This window comes from Fusarium phalaenopsidis (assembly GCF_050370095.1).
Source record: "Fusarium phalaenopsidis strain FUZ10S chromosome Unknown contig_32302, whole genome shotgun sequence".
NCBI lineage: Eukaryota > Fungi > Ascomycota > Sordariomycetes > Hypocreales > Nectriaceae > Fusarium > Fusarium phalaenopsidis.
In genome coordinates this window covers 5,656,662-5,677,842 of record NW_028145405.1, presented here as the reverse complement: position 1 = coordinate 5,677,842, position 21,181 = coordinate 5,656,662, and the positions used below count along the sequence as shown (strand labels likewise).

General features: G+C 53.5%; 4 protein-coding genes across 4 annotated transcripts; 1 reads left to right on the top strand and 3 right to left on the bottom strand.

The window, feature by feature from the left end:
- Positions 1-3,386: 3,386 nt before the first annotated feature.
- Positions 3,387-5,543, bottom strand: LRP88_09110 (FAD binding domain-containing protein; the record flags this gene model as incomplete). The annotated part of the gene is made up of 4 exons (XM_083245603.1): positions 3,387-4,938; positions 4,995-5,232; positions 5,370-5,438; positions 5,510-5,543. The coding sequence occupies 4 exons, from the start codon at positions 5,541-5,543 to the stop codon at positions 3,387-3,389; spliced, it is 1,893 nt and encodes a 630-aa protein (XP_083100097.1).
- Positions 5,544-9,268: 3,725 nt separating this feature from the next.
- On the top strand, positions 9,269-9,905 carry LRP88_09109 (uncharacterized protein; the record flags this gene model as incomplete). Its single annotated transcript, XM_083245602.1, has 2 exons — positions 9,269-9,823; positions 9,873-9,905. The coding sequence occupies 2 exons, from the start codon at positions 9,269-9,271 to the stop codon at positions 9,903-9,905; spliced, it is 588 nt and encodes a 195-aa protein (XP_083100096.1).
- Positions 9,906-10,563: 658 nt separating this feature from the next.
- On the bottom strand, positions 10,564-12,701 carry LRP88_09108 (MEF2 family transcription factor; the record flags this gene model as incomplete). The annotated part of the gene is made up of 3 exons (XM_083245601.1): positions 10,564-12,309; positions 12,403-12,559; positions 12,646-12,701. 3 exons carry the CDS (start codon positions 12,699-12,701, stop codon positions 10,564-10,566), a joined length of 1,959 nt encoding a protein of 652 aa, XP_083100095.1.
- A 3,224-nt stretch (positions 12,702-15,925) lies between these two features.
- LRP88_09107 (histone acetyltransferase) lies at positions 15,926-20,025 on the bottom strand (the record flags this gene model as incomplete). Its single annotated transcript, XM_083245600.1, has 4 exons — positions 15,926-16,034; positions 16,576-16,770; positions 16,821-16,877; positions 17,042-20,025. 4 exons carry the CDS (start codon positions 20,023-20,025, stop codon positions 15,926-15,928), a joined length of 3,345 nt encoding a protein of 1,114 aa, XP_083100094.1.
- Positions 20,026-21,181: the final 1,156 nt, after the last annotated feature.

The following is a 21,181-nucleotide window of genomic DNA, read 5'->3' as shown; positions in this document are numbered from 1 at the left end:
CTAGAAGTTGAGGGGGACTGGCTGAGCTAAGCGAGGCACAGTGCGTGCTTTTACTAGGTCTCAAGATGGACAACTCGATCAATGCGATGCCATCAACTCATTTCCTCTCAAAGATGCACCGCCGTCATTGCACAAAAGCAATCTCCCCATGGATTTCCACATCGCTCACATGCCACGGCAGACAGCCTCCGTCGAGGATTATTCGACGGAGCCTCGAGCGTCTGAGCGCCCCGAATCTGAAACTGAGTCACCTCGACACGGCCCCCATCCGACAGACAGAGTAAAAGAAAGACACGGAAAACCTCTCAGACAAAAACCACCGCTCAGACCGGTCCGCAAAAAAAAAGAGCCCACATTTTGAAAGATGCTCCCTAGGTTGTTGGTATCTGTCAAGGAACTGAACTCCCCCAAAGAGAAGGTGATCTTCACAAGGCCGAAACTCGACGGACCCAAGGGAGAGGATCAAAAGTCGGCAGATGTCGCGGGTCGAGAGAGAGATATGAGACTGCATTACCCAGGAACCCGGGAAATCGGATATACAGGGGCGACGTTTCCGATGTCTTTCAAAGGTAGGCAAGATCCAAGGTATCACGCAACTGTTTTTGGTGACATTGAACGGTTCTCGTTTAAACAATTGCATTGCATTGCTTCTCATCAAGAAAAAAACGGCTGCTAGCCACAGCACCGCCAAGAGACAGACAGTCCGAACACTGTATGCCGCACTCAGCCCAGACCAAGCCCGCAACGGTGCCTCCGTCCTTGCAGCGGGTATGCCGGGGTACCCGCCCTGCCACAGTGCATCATGCCGGCACACGGCCCATTTGCAAGTCGTTCCCGGCTGCGGCTGAGGCGGGAGGAATACCTCATCCAAAGGGTGCGGGCTTTGCATTTCCCGCACAGTCCCCAGGGCCTCCCCCAGACAAATGACCTGCCAGGGAGTGGAGGGGGAGCAGGCATCCTTCGGTACCGGTACTTGCAGCCCATGATTTGATTTTGGTGATCTGACAAGAGGGAAAAAGAGAAGAGTCTGAAACTATGGAATATGACAAGTGACATGACCCAAGGAGGGCGAGGCAACTGATCTGGCCGTCATTCCTGCTAGTGAGCTACCTTACATTACGGCTCAAGGGAAACCATCACCAGCTTTGCTGCAAGCCTCTTCGCTTCTTGACACGCATTAGCACCGTCCGTTTTCTTTGTTACTTGCTGCAAGACGAACAAGACCTGGACTAACTTCAAAGGCCACTTTGCCTTTACCAAAGCCATCGCCAAAAGCCACTCAGGCCATTTCATCAAAAGAAACATGAGCTGAGAGTGAGCCCGCTTAGTGAGCATCGCATCGCCTTTACGCAATACGCTCTGGCCTACTGTTTGCGCGCTCGGGACCCGAAAAAATGGATGTCATGGTACGCTCCTTGGGAAAACTCCATTTCCAAGGGCACGTTGGAGACTCCGCAAAGATGTTGGCTGTCAAAGGGAAATATCACGAGGATCCATGTCATTAAAAAGGGCCTTGGCATAACTCATAAATCATTCACTACCAAAAACGAACAGGAACTTTGTCCCGTCGAAGGAATCAGTTGTTCTGTCATGCGACAAAACAAAGGGCGCGCTGCGTTTTTCCTTGGCTGGGGGCAGACAGAGTTCCCAAAACCGGACGGCCTCACAGTGCGAGTAGCTACCTATTCCAAAAACCGCATTTGCGGGGTGCATCAAGCCAGGGTTGTTTTACTGAGTGTACAGTTACTTTTAGTGTGCTGTTGGTTTCGATAAAACTTGACAGCTAACGAACGGAGGAAACGGGACTTCAAGATCCCGACCCGGCAGGGTGGGCATCAAGAGCAGCCCACACAACACACAACAACACGCCAACTGAGACCCTGCCTCTCTTGTGACTGTTGGTTCTGTCTCATGTTGCTTTTTTGCTCGTTTCCTTTCTTCTTTGTCTTCTTGTCTTTTTTAGCGTTTATGCGTCTTGACGTAGCCATTCATGCCATGCCCGTGTGTTAACTAATAAACAACCTACCTTGAAGCCCAAAACTCCAGGCCCAACACATCAGACCATGATAGCCACGGCACTATACCGAACCTCCTTCACCCGCGCATTCCTCCTCCACCGGGCGGTTTAGGACCAAGGCACACATGTCTCACAGCTTCTCCCAAGTTCGAGACTCTCAGCCCAACCGTATTTGCAGGGCTATTCCCGCCTCGTCCAAGAACACACATCGACTCGTCATCCCAAGGGCATGGAATGAATTACAATAGTGGCCATAGGATTACAACCACAAATTAGACTCTTTTGTTGTAATAACTAACCGAGGCACGCATATTGCGGCATCGTCAGCTATCACATCGAGGACCGAGCCCGTCAAGCTGTCGTCAATGGCGATGCCCGCAATCTCGCGAGCCTGGATCGATCGAGTCCGGCTCGTCGCGCACGCTTTCTTTTGCTCCCTCAACTCCAGCCGCGTTTTGCCATAGTCCGCACTAGATTTCAATGGTTCCCAGCCATGAAGGTCACTGTGCTCCAGACATATCCCTGCGTCTTTTTTTTCCCGTCGTCGTTTTCCTTCTGCCGTGCTCTCAGCAACTCTCACGGCAGGCAAGGCCATCACCATCTCTTTTACTGTCAGACAAATGACAATCCCAGAAGAAACCATCAACGGATCGACCCTGCCACCCATGCTTTGCAACAAGTTGAAACACTTTTGATAAAGACTCGACGCCATCTCGATCATCAGAACACAATTAACACGCTTGCAGCTCAGGGTCCAGGAGACGCCAGCTGAAGTGACACAGGCGCATCCACAACCCTCATCATAGTGCACCGTGCCGAGATGAGATGATGCGATCAATAGACAACTCATTGCTTGCCGAGGACAAAGCTCAAGTCAATCCACTCCCCTTCAGACCATCATACTCCATCATCTCTTTACTTCTGGAAGCCCCATAACTTCCTCCTGTCCTACCATCCGTAATGTCCTACCGTCTGTAACTCGTATCACATACAGCTCCGCCTTGTCCACGTCAAAGCCACTCTCCCATAGCCCAGCATGTAATTATACATCTCCCCGATTGTTCCACTCGTGACACCAAGCCAAAGCATCGCAAAGGTATGCGCCCAGCCACGAACGACTCCTTCATTCACATTGCCAAGTCACCATCATGCGCACGAGACCAAGTTTTCAAATCTAAATGGTGTCTTCATAAATAGTATCAAAGTAGATTGCAACAAATCTGCATGAATCCCGCCATATCAATACAAAATCCTTGACGCCTAATGCCATAGCCCCTTTTCAGCATGAGCTACAGACTCTCGCACAGAACTCAAGTCATTACGGCTGCTTGCCGCGTCACCATTGTTACACAGGGTAATCACCTCTCTCTCAAGGCTCCAGAGTCACGTCCTGGCCCTTGACGCGGCCAATCACCTGCTGAGGAGCGTACTTGGGGATCACCTCGTCGTCGTGCAGCATCTCAAACTCCTCGGTGGCATCGCGACCCATGAAGTTCAGGATAGCCTGGACACCGCCAGGGTGCTCCTCGAGCCAGTCGCTGAGGTCCATCACGACACCCTTGACAACAACCCACACGCTCTCCTTGGTGTTGTGCTTGGCAATCTCCTCCATAGTGAACTCCTTCTCGGGGACCTTGAACGACTTGGGGTCGTTGGGCTTAGATGCCTTGGCACCATCCTCCTTGACGGGAGCAGGGCCGGCAGCAGCCGTAGCCTGCTCGGCGATTGCCGAGGGTGCACCGGAGCCGGAAGGAGCAGCACCGCCTGCGCCCCACGAGACTGTGACCTGGTTGGGGACCGAAGGGTCAAGGTGCAGCGAGATCTGACCAACACGCTGAGCGGCGCCGGCACTGCCCTGGAGAGCCTTTCGGAAGAGGTAGTTGCTGGCAGTGTCACCAGCGACACGGCCATACACGACACAGCCGAGAAGAGACGAGCCACCCAGGCGGTTGGCACCGTGGACACCACCAGCCAGCTCACCACAGGCGTAGAGACCCTCGAAGGGCTGCTTGTCCTGGTTCAGGACCTCGGCCTTGTCGTTGATCTCGATACCACCCATGGTGAAGTGCAGAACGGGCTCCATGACGGCAACGTGGAAGTCGTCATCGATGTCGAGGGGCAGGTTGTGGAAGAATCTCTTGCCCCAGGGGTCCTTCTGCTTGCCATCGGCAATGGAGTTGTAGGTCTTGAAGGTCTTCTGGAGGTGGTCAGGGGTGCAGCCAATCTCCTTGGCGAGCTCCTTGCCGGTCATCTTCTTCATGAGGCCACGGCCAGAGTAGTGGCGGGTGTGGAAGTCAAGGACCTTGGAGGCCTTGGAGTTGAGCACAAGTCGGATGGGGAACTTGTTCTTGTCCTTCTCCTCCCACATCTTGCCAGAGACGTAGTCACGGTGGCCGAGCTCATCGCAGAATCGGTCACCGTCGGCGTTCAGGAGCAGACCACCCTCACCACGGAGAGCCTCAGCGGCAAGGAACTTCCACTTGGAGCCAGGGTCCTTGGGGTCAACGAGACCAGTGGGGTGGACCTGGACCTTGTCCATGTCGATACCGTTACCGCCAATGGCCATGACCATCTTCTGACCATCACCAGTAGCGTGTGTGCCGTTGGTGGTGGCAAGGCCATAGGTATCGGGGCGGTGCTTCTTGAGCAGAGAGGAATCGGAGAAATCGGCAGCGTAACCACCGGTAGCAAGAACGACGGGGCCGTCAATGGAGACGATCTCGCCATCATGCTCGTACTTGACACCAGTGACATGGTTGCCCTCCTTGTTCAGCTCGGTGACACGGGCCTTCTTGATAATCTGGACACGCTCGGGCTCGTTCTCGGCAAGCTCCTCGAGGCGCTGCATGAGGGCGTATGTGATGGCCATACCGGGGAACTTGGCATCGTGTCCTCGGTGGGTTCGGGGCTGGGAGTGACCACTGTAACAATTGTCAGATCCAACTCTCAAATGGCAGCGCATGGGACTTGAACTTACCCCAGACGAGAGACGAGGGTGAGGTCGAGGTTGAACTCATCCTGAAGCCACTCGACGGCAGCGGCGGACTTGTAGGTGAGGACCTTGATCAAGTCGGGACGGGCCTTGTCACGGGCTGACTTGAGGGTATCATCGTAGAACTGCTTGACGCTGTCGGGAATACCGGCCTCGACCTGTGTCCGGGTGAGGGCACCGTTGATACCGGAAGTAGCCTTGGTAGAGTTGCCGCCGAAGAAGCCTGCGCGGGGAAGCACATGTCAGCAGAGGTCACACGGGAGCGAGCGCAAGTGCCAAGTGGTGGAGGGAATAGTCCAGGTCAAGGCGCGCAGAATGCGCCAAGAGCCTGCAGTGTGAGATCATGTGAAAGCGACTTACTCTGCTTGTCGAGGACAACGACGTTGCCGCCAGCCAGGTAAATGGTGTGCGCAGCAGACAGACCAGAAACTGAGAATCAAGTTAGCCAGGGAACTGTCAGAGTCGCGAATGGCGACTCAGGACAATGCGCAAGAACTTACGGCCGCCGCCCACGACAATTACTCTAGGAGCCATTGTTGTGTGTGTATGTGGTGGTGATGGGGAATGAGGATGGCGGTGATGACGTGATGAAGAATAGGGATGAAAGCAACAAAGCAGTCGCACGTCAAGCAAGAGGGAAAGGAAGGGTGAGGATGGAGAAGTAAAAAAGAAGTCAAAGTTTGGACGAGAGGATCAAGGTCGAGTCTTAAGTCTCTGCCGGAATGGGGTGCGACGCCAACAAGGCCGAGGAGGCGAAGTGAGCGAGCCGAGGTCGAGGGATGGGGGAAGGTACGAGTGTGAGTGTGAGCGTGTGCGCGCGACAGACACTGGCAACTGCGACAGCGGTAAACACCTGGAAGGCGCGGACCACCCAAGGGTTTATGGGGAAACTGCGTCAACGACCAGGAGTGGGCCTGGGCCGGGCTGGTCAAGGTTCGAAGGTTATACCAGAGGTACAGTTACGTCGGAGACCCTGGAGAAGCGCGTGCTTTGAAGACAGCACAAGTATCTATACCCTATTCTTGACAAATGACAAACACGTTAGCCAATGTCCTCCTCATGAACTTCTGCAGCAAAGCCTGATGTCACGGCGCAAAGAAAGACATCCCCAGGATGGGCCGTCTCCGTAACGTTCGTTTGCGGGGAGGTCGCAAATCAGCTGCCGGCGTTTTCTCAGCAGCCCAGGCTTAGTCCCCGGAAGCGGATGTTCTGCCCGCTGAGCTCTAGCGTCTCAGGTCCGCCAGTATCCGACCCCGCCACTACCCAATTTTGGGGGAACAGCCAAGTTGGAGGATCTCAAAACTCACCTTGAATTGGATGGGATGGGATGTGATGCACGCAAGAACAGGTTGGTTGGAGGAGGTTGGACCATTAAAGGGTCAAGACTACGGAGAATACAAATACAAGCTCTCCGACTGGATCACCAACCTTCTCTCTTTCCCTCCGATCCTCTCGCCGCAAGCTACGCCGAAAGGCCGTACTCCCTCTCTCCGGCCACCGTTCTGCGCCGGGCAACCCACCGATGACCTCTTCCTCCGCTGTTCGCTGCGACCTCAACTCCCCTGACTGGCCACACGGTCCGCTCTCTCTCGCGTGCGGTGTGCCGAGGTCCCCGCTTTTGGCGACGAGGAGAAGGAGATGGGGGATTGGAAATTGTGGGGGGAGCTAAGGATATCCCTGGTTTGGAGGCCCAGCTCGCTGTTCTCATTCCCGAGCTTGGGGGAGCTGTTTGAAGTGAGACGAGGTTGATTGTGAGAGTTGCACGTGGTGTGTTGCTGTTGACCATGGCAAGTTCATCTCTTCTATTCTCCAATTTCCACATCAAAGCATGTGAAGAGAGCCTCTCCACGTTCATCTCCTCATGCAGCTCTCCATCTTCTCTCGACTGACATCAAAAAACTTTGACCAATGATGGTTCCCTCCCCCAAACCCCACAAGCCCCGGACTTGTCACCGAGGTCTCGGCCATGTGACCGGACCGCCACGGTCCGCTCTGGAAGGACTTGCTCCAACTGGTCACATGACTACAGTCCAGCCGCAAACCCGAAGGACTCCAAGTTGCTGACCATTCTCCTCGCTTTCACTCGACTTTCACATGCCAATGGCTCTCCAACAAGAGGCACATGAGTCGTTGGAACGCGTCCCTAAGCCTCGATCAACGCTTATCCATGACGCCCATGACCCTTTGAGCCCTTCGATGCATTAGGGTCCTCGTCCCGTTTGTTCCTGACGTTATTGGATCGTCTTCTCATTCGTCACGCCTGGATGGAAGGCCCTTGGAGCCGCCGCCATCCCCACGCCCACGAGTAAGGTAGCATGGTGAGGCTTGCGACAAGTTGATCATCTGGCCCTTGAAACTTTGCACGTCGAGAGCCCAAAAAAAAAAAAAAAAAAAAAGCACGTGAAAGTGCTCTTCCGCCGTCTGGGGCACCAAGCGAGACAGTTGACTTTCCCCAGATTCTGCACGTGCATCATCTGACCCCGGAAATGAGACTGAGCCTCCGCCACTGAGGTCGTCCGTTTGTCTAGATTGCCATCGCTTACCTCCGTTGCCGTGAGCTGATTGCCTCTTCTCCGCAGAGTGCCAAGTCTGGGGATGCTGACTCAGCTGTCACTTTCACGTGTCTGAGACGGGACTTCACTTGGTGTGCCGAGTCAGGGAAGCGAGCAGGTTTGTTCAAGGAGAATCGAATGAGTGAAACGAATGGACCTGCCAGGGGGGATGATGTTGCACTGAGGCCGTTGCTTGATCCTTGCCATCATCATCCTGAGAACATTTGCAGCATCCAGCTCGTAGCTGGCTACCCTAAACATGCCAGTTTCAACCTCAACGACAACTTGTTCCCCAGAACCACTCCCCTGAAGCCCAAAGAACAGAGGGAAGAAGGATCCTGCTTTGAAGTAGAACGATTCCATGTCTGGGATGCTTCGTTACTGGTTTGCTTTCTTAATTAAGCAGTCTTTCCTTCTTGGGTCGGTTCCTGGTTAAGATGGCTTATGCTTTGAACTTCACGCTGAACACCCGACAACGGACTGCTGGAGTGCCACTCACTGAACACAGTCGCTCTTAACGGTAGCCAAAAAGAGTCAGAATAATCGAGAACGATGTAGGGAACGGGACGTTGCAATGCTGTTGTCCTCCCTAAACAACTAACGGCGTTCCCGAGTGCGGGACATGGTGATATGACGTGACTTTCTTCGTTGGAGAGACTTGGCCAAGAAGAATCGGCCTTCGTAGCCCACTCTGACGTACTGTGATAATGTTGAATCATGACAATGACCCTCTACCCTAGTTGATACACAGTGCTCTAGTCACATCAACCTCAGTTAACAACTACTCGACAATAGACGGAAGCTTAGCCCCTTCCTACCCAGATGCCACTATAGGAGTTTGAACAAATCGTGTTATTCTATTGGTCATCTCGCCATCACCGCTGGATCCGTTCGGGCCTCCCTTTTGCTAAGCGCCCTTGTGCCCTCTTGCTCGGGCTATAGCAGCAACATGGTCAACAAATAAACACAATCGCTGATTACACTAGCCGAACCTCGCCAAGTGATGAAGGATCCCATAATCTGACGCGGTTTAAAATTTGTGATTAGAGCATAAAACCGGACTATCGACGGAAGTTGTCTAGGATGCCTTGAGTTTACTCGGACAGGTCAACACAGTGGGCAACTCAAATGCATTCAAGCAATACAGTCCTACTAAACTGCCGGAGACATAAACTGACAGCGGCGTTAGCGTCTGGATCACTCTATGCCAAAGTAATCGCCTTTCCCGTTTTCTTCAGTCTTTACTCACATAACAAGTTTTTGTTCTAATAGTGACACTCGTCAACCTTGTGGACCACTTTCTTATTTTCCACAACCCCTGTTGACTTCGTTCAGAAGCGAAAAAGTCCAATATGCACTGACAACCCCTATTGGACTTTGGTATTTCAAGTAGAAAAGAGCCAGACCTTCTCCATGACTGCCTACAGGGTGGGCGACTCAAACCAAGACGACAGTTCATATCAATAAAGCCACCAGGCTGGTTCTACTCGACTACCATGGGCATGACTAAACAGTACCAAAATTATGAAAGCTGACCATATTTCATCTCATCGAGAACAGAAGAGTTCGCTGGGTTGATGTGATGGTCAAGTGTAAGTTCCACGTCCCGTGATTAGTCACGTTATCCCCTCCTCAAATCCCGCTCCTTCCCAACCCGCATCATGACGTACCACCCGCAGCAATCATCACCAAAGTCCAACCATCACCATGAAACCTCTCCTCGCGTTATCAACCCTCCTCACCCTCTCCACATCCTCTCAAGTCCCCCTCGGCGACGTAAAACCAGACCTCCACCGTCTACACCTCCCCGTCATGCCTGCAGCACCGCTCAACCAACCCTCGGTCGCCCTCGCCGACATCCTGGGTACTCAGCGCTCGCTGACGTCGTTTTCCTCGTTTGCGCGGATGGATCCTTCGACTGACGAGCGGCTCTCCGACCTTGGGACGAATACTACTGTTCTTGCGCCGCTCAACTCGGCTGTGGACGCGCTCCCGCGGAAGCCATGGGAGCAGCCGGGGGATTACGCTGCGTTGGGGGCGGATGCGTATGAGGGAGACAAGGGGCAGGATCGCGCGCGGACGAATATGAGGAAGTTTGTGGAGGCGCATCTTGTGCCGGAGAGCCCGTGGGGGGAGAATGACAAGGTCAAGACTGTTGGGGGTAAGGAGGTTTGGTGGGTTGAGAAGGATGGCAAGAAGGTGGTTATGCCGGATGAGATCGAAGTTGAGCATGTGGTCGGCCAGGTCGGTAATGGAGAATTGGTAAGTTGCACATGTCGATGCTGGTGATGAACATACTAACGACGAGTAGTGGATTCTCAAGGGAGTATTGAACTACGCCTAACTTTTCGCACTCGAAGGCAACAGGATACACGAATAATGACACTTGATGATTTTGCGCACATTATTTGCTAGACACTACACTGCTTTCAATCACTATCTCAGTCTTTGTTCATCCAGTATATAGAATTGACTTGATAAACGTGTTCACGTCGCCGGTATCATCTATGAACTCCAGATCAAAAGAAACCCGGACAGAAAAAGGAATAAAATAACAAAAACACCATTGTCGAACCCTTAGAGTGGTGATACCCACGTCTCTCATAACATAAAGTTTGTAACCATTGTCCGCCCCAAGCCTACCGTCCAGCAGAAAACCCCAGAGACAAAGTCAGGGCTACAAGCCCATAGGTATAAAAAGAATTGAAGTGTCAAGAAGTGAACTTGAGAAGTTACCCGTCTGTGAAGAACGCCTCCCAATGTGTCAAGAAAAAAGTGCCGCAAGTAAGAAAAGAACGGCGTGCATCGAATGAATGATGCGAGAAGTGAGAAAAGGCCGGAAATGTTGGCATGATACTCATAACGAGATTAAAATGCATGGTCCACGCTATCATGAATGACACGCAGAGTCCAGCCCATTATGTCGTTGATCGTGGAATACATCAATAAGAACTTTTGAATGATGAAGAATCGGGCAAGAATCAAGAGTCAAGTAGTCGAAATCACTCAACCTTGAGCCTTTTGGGGTCCGTCGACTCCTCTGCCTCGCTCTGGGCTGTGGCACCCAACTCGGGCGTTTTACGCTTCGTCGCCGTTGAATTGCTTGTATTGACATGCAAACTCGAATTGTAGGTGCCGTTGGAGGTGGATGTAGCGTTATTCGAGTTGCTATTGATACTGGAATTCAAGTTGTCATCTCTTAGGAAGCTGGGCCCTGACCCAACTACAGGAGTGGCAAAGTTGAGTGGGCTGGGAAGCGTATTGCTGTCGCCTCCCCTGAAGTTCCAATCTGGGTAGAAACTACTTGGGCTTGGCAACAACTCATTTGTCAGGAATCGAGATGGTAATGCTGATACTGGAGTGTCTCCGTTCACGTTCTGCTGAGGAGGCGGCCGAGCAAAGGGATTTGGCGGTCCGGTGGCGCCGGCTGACAGTAATGTTTGGGCAGAAGGTGATGGAGGCGGTAAGACGAGCGATGACTGAGAGTTGTGGCGTTGAGGCGCCTGCGTTGTGCTCTCAGTAGGATTCCGCGGTGAATTAGAGTCAGCTGTGCGCGCGCTGCCGCCAGCCTCTGAACCGCCATCGGGAATCTGCACCGTCAAACGGGGCCCCCTAGGCCGCGCTCCGCCGGGACCACCGCCAACCTTGACGCTGTTGGACCGTGAGGGCGGCGTCAATGTGGTCTCTGGTATTGATGACAATGAGACAGTTCGGGACTTGTCATCAGCTTGTGTGCTGGCGCGCTGTGGCAAGTGAGGCGATTTTGAGGTGTCACCCACTCGGTTGAGCGCACCCACATCGACCGACTGTGAGCGATTGGCGGCACTGGCCGCATTAGCTGCCGCTGCTGCAGCCGCTGATTCCGATTTCATGGGTTCATTTGCGAAAGAGGCAAGATGCTGGGACAGAATAGAACGGTTCTCCTCGATGGGCGTAAAGATGCTGTGAGATTTCCGTTGGGGCAATTTCTTGATGGCTGTATCCGTGTTGAGCAGGGGCGGCTGGGGGCGTTCTTGGGATTCCGTCTTGGGTTCCACGGGAGGAGGAGGTGGAGGGTCCTGCAGACGACGCTCGACCTGCTGCGGCTGAGGTGGAGGCGGCGAGATTTGCGGTATAGGGTTCGGTGGCAGTTGCTGGTGGTTTGGCTGAGGAGACGGGGTTGGACGCGCTGGGGCCTGGAGCCCTTGTGAAGGCGGTTGCGACGAGTAGGCAGGAGGCATAGGTGATGGCATGGGGGATCTTCGGTCGTCCATGTAGGGACTGTGCTGCGGCATTGGACTCGGCTGTGGGTGGTAGGTAGCATACTGAGGGGTAGGGCCCTGCTGGGGCATCAAACCAGAGGGATGAGGAGGGTTGTAGATAGGAGGCGTAGGCATATAGCTAATCCCGGCATGCGGAGGTCCGGTAGGAGGCGGAGGTTGAGAGACCATGGCGGGGCCCATCCGGCGGATGTCATTTCGAGATCCCGGCCGTGAGCCGATCGAAGGCTGTGGGGTATGCGTGCGCTGAATAGGATGACCCGGGTGCCCTTGGAAGGGGCCGTTGCCAATGGGCGGCGATGCTGAAGGCGTGTGGTGTCGGATCTGGGGGAACGGGGGTTGAGCCTGTCCGTGAAAATGGGGAGGCATCATCTGGTTCTCGACACCTTCGGGCGCGTGGGGAGGAGTGCCATCACCCTCCTCTTCCTCCTCCTCGTCGTTACCACCGTTGAAATCGGATGGGCCTTTGTGTTCGTTGGGACCGCCATGCTGTAGTCCGGTTAGCATGCCATGACGCGCCGAGGTTGCGACCGCAGATGCTGATGCTGCATCATATGCGCCTGCGGGCGGGGAGACACTCACATATTGGTATCGTGTGATGAGCTGTCGCATATCTGAAGATGAATATTCATAAAGCTTCTTGTTATTGCCAAAGATGAATACGGCGACATCGACGGAGCACAGGACGGAGAGCTCGTGGGCCTTCTTGAAAAGGCCGCCCTTTCGCTTCAGAAAGGTACTATTCGCGGCAGTCAGTCGCAAGATTCGAGGGGCACCTCGGATCGGATTCTCGCGCCGGTGGTGCAAGAATCTGGGAAAACTTACACAGAGCGATTCCTGTCATCCTTGATCGCTTTGATCTCAATCTTTCTTCGTCCCATCTTGATCAGTTGTGTGTCTGAGCTGGAGGGAAATGGATCGCGTTTCCACGCGGGGCGATCGAACGTTGGTGGCGGAGGGACGCGGCGTGATGGTCGTCAGTAGCGCCAGAGCCGTCGAGTCGATCGCAATACGTGACGACGGCGCGTCGATGGTCGTGAATAAGAAAATTCGGGGAGTTGAAGCTCAAAAGTCGTGCCACCAGAGTCGAATCGAGTCGGGCCAAGGTCAAGTGGGTGGTGGTAAGCGAGAACAAAGGGTCGTTATGGCGTCGAGCAGGAAGGGTATCGAGGAATGCTTCGGAACGAACGAAATACCACGAAGAAGATGGAGAGAAAAGGTGACAGAAAGTGGATCGAAGAGAGATGTAGAGAGAGAAAAGACGCTGGTGAGATGACGGAGGCGGCTGTGAAATGGCCGTCGAGAGTTGAAGGACGGACAAGAGAAGAAAGTGTGGAGCGGGAGGATTTGAGAAATGTGAACGAAGGGGATGGGAATAGCCGATAGATGAGGACCCCGAGGCCGTTGCGACCTTTGTAGCTTAGTGGGCGCGAACTGGTGATGGGGTACCTGTGCAGTAGCGCGTGGGCGGTATCTGTGTCGACAGAGCCAAGCTCGGCTGGGTACCTTTTTTAGCTCTGAGGGGATGGAGAAGGGTCCGTGGGAGAGCGTTGATTGATGACGACGGCATGCGATTCGCGATAATCTCTTTGTATCGGGGAGCAAGTTCACAGGGACAATATGTGCGATGGAGGGTGACAGCGGATGGTTGCCGCAAGTGCGCAGCGCGACGCGAAGAGAGTCAGAGAGAGGGGACAGCTTCAGAAGTGAACAGAGTGCGCTCTCGCTTCCCTTGGAGGCGATGCGATGCGCCAGAATGCGACGATTCGACCAGGGATAATGCGACAGACAAGCGACGCACCCGCTGCGGTAAAGGCCTTGTCGACAGCGGTCGAGGATCGATAGACGTTTCGATGGGGCTGAATCTGGCGTTTGTGGATGTGGTTGGGATGGCTTCTAATAATAGACGGATCGTGTTCACTCGGGGGGCCGCGGGATGATGGGAGAAAAAAGAAGGCAGCATGGAAGGCGGGAAAAAAGATGATGCCTGCTTAGCTAAGGTGGACGTGAGTGGACGGACCTCACCGACGGGGTGGATGTGGACGCGGTTTGGGATCCTGGTGGAGATTCACGGCACTGTCGAAGGGGTCCGGGTGTGCCCTAGGACTCTTCTTGTCTGGCAGGGGTGATGTGATCCCTAGAAACGGGCGTCAACCTTCAGGGCCGTCGGCTGTCCCAGCCACCAACCTCATCACACATCTTGGAGCTCCTCTCTTCATCTTGATGAGCCGTACCACGTTTCATTCTGAGCAGAATCGAGCTTGCTCCGCCTAGCCACCCGGGATGTTTCTCTTGGCGCGCGCTGTGACAACGCAAACCGTGACAGGGAGCGTCCCTGGAACCGACGGTTCTTGGTGCCTGGGTTGCGTCACTCTGGTGCTGTCTTTCTGCAGCTAACTTGGGGGATAGATGGGGTTTCAGCAGAGCATGCATCATTGTATGCTCGTATTCCGTCGACAACATGATGCGTGAACCTCTTGTCATGCATCTGATATTGGCATTGCAACTAGGTTCAAAATCTGAAACGCGCACTTGGGGAAATTCAAGCTTCCAAGCGCAAAAAACGTTCCGAGAGCGAGGGCCAATTTCTGGCACTTCCCCTCTAACCGACGCTATCACCTCTCCGAGCTAGGGCGTCGTCCATCATCACCAACAACGGGATTGACAGCACAGCACACACAACTTTGACGGCGCGCCCCGTGACGATTCACCCTGCATACCTTAAAACCTGCCCGTTCCTGCTGATCACTTTGCTGTCTACGCTATCTATGTTTCAAAACGGACAACTAAACTGCCCCACGACAGCTGAGCCTCCCCTCCCACCCTTTCTTGCTGCATCGACTTTCGTATTCACCATGCGCGCTCTTCTGTAGCTTCCTTCCTGTTTATCCGGGGATGCCGTTCCCGTGCCGTGCCGTGTGTTTGCTCGTTTTAGTTTCTGATGCACGCACTCTCTCTCAAGGTTCGCAGCCTTTGTTGTGTTCCTGCGTTTCTGACTCCATCACTTAATCCTCTCCCCGGAACATATCTCAGAAAAAAAGTCAATGACTTGGGACTTCATGATCATCAGCTATCAGATAGACACCCCGCCGCAGAAGCTGCTCAGCCTCCTTCCCAAGCCCCCAAGCCCGATCCCAACCTCTCACGTCCACGTTCTCTCATCAACTCCCGCCTCCCCGGCCGAGTGAGTGCAGTGCCGCACGCAATAGGGATCTCATGCTCCATCCAAACCGGGTCCGGTGCGCTTCTAAAAATACAATTATGCATGGCAGCCTCACGCGGGTTCCAGGTCATGCAAGACCCGACCAACTTTCCAGACCAATTAGCCCGTTTTCATCGGCTTTTCTGTGGAGACGCAACGGGGCTAATTTGGTGGGCTACGCTTGACGAGAGAGACTTCTCGATGCTGAGAGGTCCGAGGATCGATGCAGATGCCTTTGCACCACCAACTTGTTGGCTGTTTGTGTCTTCACCGCATCGAGATTCTCACATCACATCACTTCACTTTGAGGGCACAGCCTCTTTCTCCAACCTCGTAGCCGAAGAGCTTGTAGACAGTGCTATCAACGCTCCGAGGTGCTGTCAGTACCCTCCCCCAATCAATGACCAACTTCCGGCTCAACTCGGACACACAGATTCAGGCCCCAGAGAACAACATTGCAAGAAATTAAAAGTTTTAATTGACGACCGCAATCACAGTCTCATAGTCCGCTTGTAAGGCCTGTCTTGCCTGGCCTTCCCTCATCGCCCTTTTCCTCTCGAGCAGCAAGTATCGTAGCCCCAACTCCAGTAAATGCAGTAAACCATCGCAGTCGGCAATCTCGATGCCTTGATGTGCTTTTCGCAAAAAGAAATGAAAAATCCGTACCCTTCCATACCCTCCGTCCGAGTAACCCAAAAATTTTGAGGACTGCATGTCTCCCTGAGCACCTCCACTGAGTGACTCGTTTCTCACTCTCTCAACATCTGACTCTTGTCGGTCCAGTCATTTCGCTCGTTGTCGCAGTCGCGTTGCCTACAAAGACCAACCAGGACGTTCGTGCGTCATCTTTATCTCTGTTCGCTCGAGAATTGGGCCAATTGTGGCCGGCAAAGCAAAGCGGTGCTAACTTGGTGACCCAGCAGTGCCCGTTGGGGCGTTGTAGTTACCAAAGCCTCCATGCTCGGCAGCACCGTTGTCCGCCTTCATCGTACCGTTGAGCAGAGGACATAACCTTGAGCCACAAGTTAGTAAGAGGTTTTGCAAAGATGTCTCAAGTACAAAAGAAATGAGAAATGCAGTCAAGATGTCGCAGGTTGTCGCCAGAGTCGAGCCGAGTCAGCGCCAGCCAGTCCCAGATCGCCATCTGGGCATCGCCCGTTCCCGTCGGATGCGTTTTAGCTCCCGTCGGTCGCGATCCAGTTGCTGTGCCCTGGCTTTCTGCTCTTGGGCCTGTCGTTGCAGCTCTTCTTTGAGCTTTTTTTGCGCTGCTCTCTCTTCTTGTAGCCGCTTGGCTTCGGCTTGGCGGCGCTTCAGCTCTCCCTGCTTCTTCGCGGCTTTGTCGACCTTCTCTTGTTCATGTGCGGTGATCCTGTCTCGCCGGGCCTCCAACTCGGCCTTTCGACTTGCTTCACGATCACACTTTTCCATCAAGATTTGCAAGCGAGGCTTGCTGACTTTTGCTCGCTTGGACTTGGCTCGGTGGAAAGATCCCCACCCATCAAACGGCGATGGGGAAGGGGATGAAACTGGGGGTGTAATTGGGGGAGTCATACTTCTTATTGGTCTTGATGTGACCGACCTGGCCACAATTGGCACACTTGCGAGTTGTTCCAGTGGGGATCTTATCCCCATTAACGCTCGGTGATGCGGCATCACCAGCGCTGGCTTTCTGGTGTAGCTCTTTCTGCTGCTCTCGAGCTTGTCGTCGGGCCTTGTTCTTCTCGAGTCGCTCAAGTTCCTTCTTGATTCTAATCATAGTTAGTGAGACCGCTCCCTCTTCACTGCCAGAATAACATACCTAATGCCTGCAAGACGGTCATGGTCGGCATTGCCCGTAGGCCTTGAACTGTAGATGCTGTTGAAAGATATACGTAAGCCGCTGCACGAAACGAAAGTCCAACAATATCCCTCTGCGAGCCAGGGATGCCGACTCCATATGATCGTTTTGGCTTGGTCGACAAGTGTCCCCTGCATGGCCTTCTCTGGATTGCGTTGTTGAAAAAGGGTGTGGGCACGTACTCTCTCATTTCAAGGTCCGCCTCAGTTCGTCGCTTCATATATTGCGAAATCACAACCGGATCGTGAACAACTTCGGTTCGCTGTTGGATCGTGCCGTCGGGCATCCGGACGTCTCGTGTGATGCGGATCGCGCGTCGTGGGTGTCGGCTGGATGAAGTCAAACCACTAATTTGGCTGGTACCGTCGTCGAACTGCGCTGGGGTCATCGCAGACTGCACGTTAAATCTGTCATCCTCATCTTCTGTCACTGCAACATCTTTGTCGTCATGTTCCTGAGCATCTGAGAGTGTCGCCTTCTGCTTCTCCCAGATCTCACGGATGCCCTCCTCATACATGGCCTGCTGCTTCTTGACGTTGTAAGCATGCCCACCGTTTGCTCGCTTTTCCCGTTCCATGGCATCTGCCGACGTGGCAAGGGGTCCTTGGACGGCTTCGATATAGCCACCCTTCATAGACGTACGAATGAAACTGAAACCGAGACCATGGCCTGTCGGGTCGCCTTCGCCGTGAAGTTGCAACATGGCCTTTTGAGCACATGCATCGATGAAGGCCTTTGTCGTCTTCCACGGCGCCATCTTGTCGGCGAGGGTCTCTTCTTGCTTCTCTGGCTGTTTCTTCGTGCCCTTGGCCACTCTGCTACCATCCTCATCAGCATCTTCATCGTCTCCGTCTGCGTCTTGCATCTGAACATCGTCCTCGATAGTGGCGTTTCGGGGGTCATATCCGGCATCTTCCAGCTCCTTGATGCCGAGTTGCATTGCATCAAGCAAACAAACCTCCTCAGGCTTGATCATGGACCGGATCGCGCTCTCATCTGGTAGAATCTCTCCAGGCTTCAGACGCCACATGCCCTTTTCACCACTCTCTCGGTCATACTGAAGGAATTCCTTGAGCTTTTGACGGTTCTGAGTATCAGTTGACTCAGCAATGTGTTTGGTGATGTCAGACAGCTGGCAATTGTCCGTATCGCTATGCCTAATCATACGGAAAGCCAGCATCTTCATCCGGTTCTTGGAAGCATTCGTAACCTTGCGACTGTGAGGTCCCGGAACCTCCACCGAAGGGAATTGTTGGCCAACGACGTAGAGATGGTCAATCTTGTGCAGGAACCATTTGGACCCGTGCTCTCCAGTGGTGCTGCGAACAACGAGAAAATCGTTGCCTCGGGGGTTGTGCTTGAAAACGGGAGCACGGTACATTTCGTTGTGCAAGGTGGGAACTGTTTCGCCAGCGTCAACAGTACCGAAGAGGGAGAATGGTGATCGATCTTCAGGAAGAAGCATGCGATACTCGCCGAGCTCTTGCTTGGGCAGCTGTTCGTCATCATTGTTGTCCTTTCGTCGATAATAATTGATGAGACGGTTACCCATGCCAAAGTTGCTAAGGACTCGGGGGCGTTGTTCGCAGTATTCGTAAAGAACGGCGACGGAGTTATCGTTGATGCTCAGGTCCTTGGACTTCAGGAAGACTTCGTGTGCCTTGCCCTTCATCTGCTTTCGCTTGTGGTGGTTGGGCTTGTCAAACTTGATAGTGTGGCCAGCAAACTTCTTGTACCTGAAGCGAGGGCGATGATACTCATCAGTCGTACCACTGAGCTTAACCTTGTAGTAAGGCCACGACAGCTTGATAGCAGGCATACTGTGCTCGACAGAGATGTTGCCGAGAGTGGCGCGGACCTTGCTTTGGTGGTTCTCCTTGAGCGCCTCGTATGCCTCGTCGTTGGAAATGTTGAATCGCTGGGAGACATCGCGGCCGAGATTGCCATTGGCCATGCGCTTGAGTTTGTTGTCTTGGCGTGGTCGCTTTGCGCTTCTCTGGAGGTCTTGGGTGTCGAGAAGGAGATAAGGGTCGCCCATGTCGAGATGAACGCGCTTAGCGCCTCGGCGCGTCGTGTCTTCAAAGTTGTCAAACGATGGAGCCGAGTATCGGGGAATCTCAGGCAGGCCAAGCTGGACGGTCTTGCGCTTCTTGGGACGTTGTGGCGCATCATCTCCAAGATCCATCAAAAACTCGGCATCCCACTCATCATCCTGCTCCTCAAATGCGCGTTTCCGTGCTTGCTGCTGTTCCTGCTCGGCAACTTGCTTCGCCTTGAAATTCGCCTCCACAGTGTTAATGTGGACACTCCAGTCCTCGCAGGCAAGTTCGATGTCGCGGAGGGTAAAGCCGGCAACGGTTTCCGAGTCGGATTCTTGGTCGAGGTCGAATTGTACAGCATCGTGGGCTTGGTTCCCGTCGTCTTGGCCACACACTACGAGGCCTCTTTCTTCATTCTGCTTCGCCTTACGAGTAATGGTCGCAGTGCCGGGGATGCGGAAGAGCTTTTCCTGGTCGGGGGCGAGATCCAATGTCAGTTTGCTGGTGACAAGTGGCTTCGGCTTCTTGACAGGCTTCTTCTCCTTCCATGTAGCCTTCTTGGCTGGAAGAAGTTCACTCCAAGTCAGAATATGTCCCTTCTTGAACGCAGGCCAGGTAGCCTTGAGGAGATCTTCGACGGTTTCGGCCGGGGCAGGGATATCGGGGTCTTGGTTCGCGCCGTTGAGATGGGGTTCGGGGTCGAAGTTGATGCCTGGGAAGCTGAGACCAGTATCCATAGGCTGAGTATCGTCACCAGTGTCGGCATCGCGAACGTGAGGCGCGGGGGAGGAAGGGCCGAGAATCGGGTCGGGTGAGGATGGTCCTTCGCCAAACAGGTCGTCGGCATCATTGCTAGTTCCGCCATCATCTGTTAGACCGGGCATCTCCATGGAAACGCCAGCGCTTGGCTCCTCCTCCTCTGGGAGATCATCGTCGCTGATGTCCTCAAAATCCTCGGCGTCGTCGGCCTTGCCGGTTTGATCGAAGGGTGTATCGTCGAGCTTGAGGCCACCATTACCGCCCTCCTGGCTCTGCTCGAGCAGCTTCGCAATCTCTCGGTCGTCGGCAGCATTCTGGGCCTTCCAGGCACTCTCGTCAAATGACGAGAACTCGGTATCGGTAGCCATGGTCGCGGCGTCGCAATCTCCCCTCTCGACAGCTTGGAAGCCGCAGCAAGTTGGCGGCGCTTATACCATGCTTCTCGTGCGAAATATATGTTTGCGCGCCGATCGATCGACGGTGGGCGGCGCGTAGGAATGTCGTTTTCGGGCGAAAAGTCGTTGATTTGAGTTCGGTGGTTCACGTTGTTCACGATCACGGTTGGAGCTGGGGCGAGATGAACGACGGCCTGAATGCTGAGTCAGCCAATAGAATTCGCGACAGGATGGAAGGGGGGGTGTGGTCCGTGCACGGCGGGGCGGCAATTAGAAGTGGCGTTTCTCGTCTTCAACACCAAAACAGGGACAATAGGAGCATCAATCAACTCACCTCGGCATTGTTCTCTGCAAAGCTTGGTACAAAAAGGGTTATTTTTTACCGCACGCTGTTGGCGCGCTTGGTGGAAACTTCCCTTTCTAGGCCGCTGATGATTGATGCGATCTGCAGGTAGTTGTTGAAAGACTCTGTGGAGCCCCTTCGAAGAACCCAAATGATGATGGCATCAACCCAGGTTTGTGAGTTGGCTCAAGGATGCAGGTACAAAATGACACAACCTGTTTGGTGGTGTTTGAAGGGGAGATGAGGGTTGTTATATATTCAAAGCGGCGTGATTCACTGTCGTGCTCCCAACTTTGTGAATAATGCTCGCTGAGGTTAGGCTACCGTAACTCCCGTAGGTGGTAAACATTTAACACTCGGTAGGGTCAAGGATGAAATCACGGAAGGTAATTTCTGTGATATTGAGCCGTTAGACCATTCTTGAATGGACTGTCTCATTGCCTTGATCCTTCAATTGCCCTCCGGTTGAAGTTCCGATCGCCCCATTCATAAGTCTAATTCCTCGTTGCAATGAGTCAAACAATCACGCCTCACAATAGCGATTCTCCTTGGCAATCAATCGCACTATTGGATTCTCCCAATATTACATTTTATCCGAATCCAATCTGTGTTTAAAGACTATCCCTCCGCTCCCATCATTTGAAGACCTCAACACTCTCATGCTGGGTACCGGGTAGCGGCCAGGTCAACAGTGAAGTAGCCGAAGTCACTACTTTTCTGTTGACGGGCAAGGCCAATTCTCATATTGAGACAGTGACGATCTTAATCACACTTCGGGATGGCTTC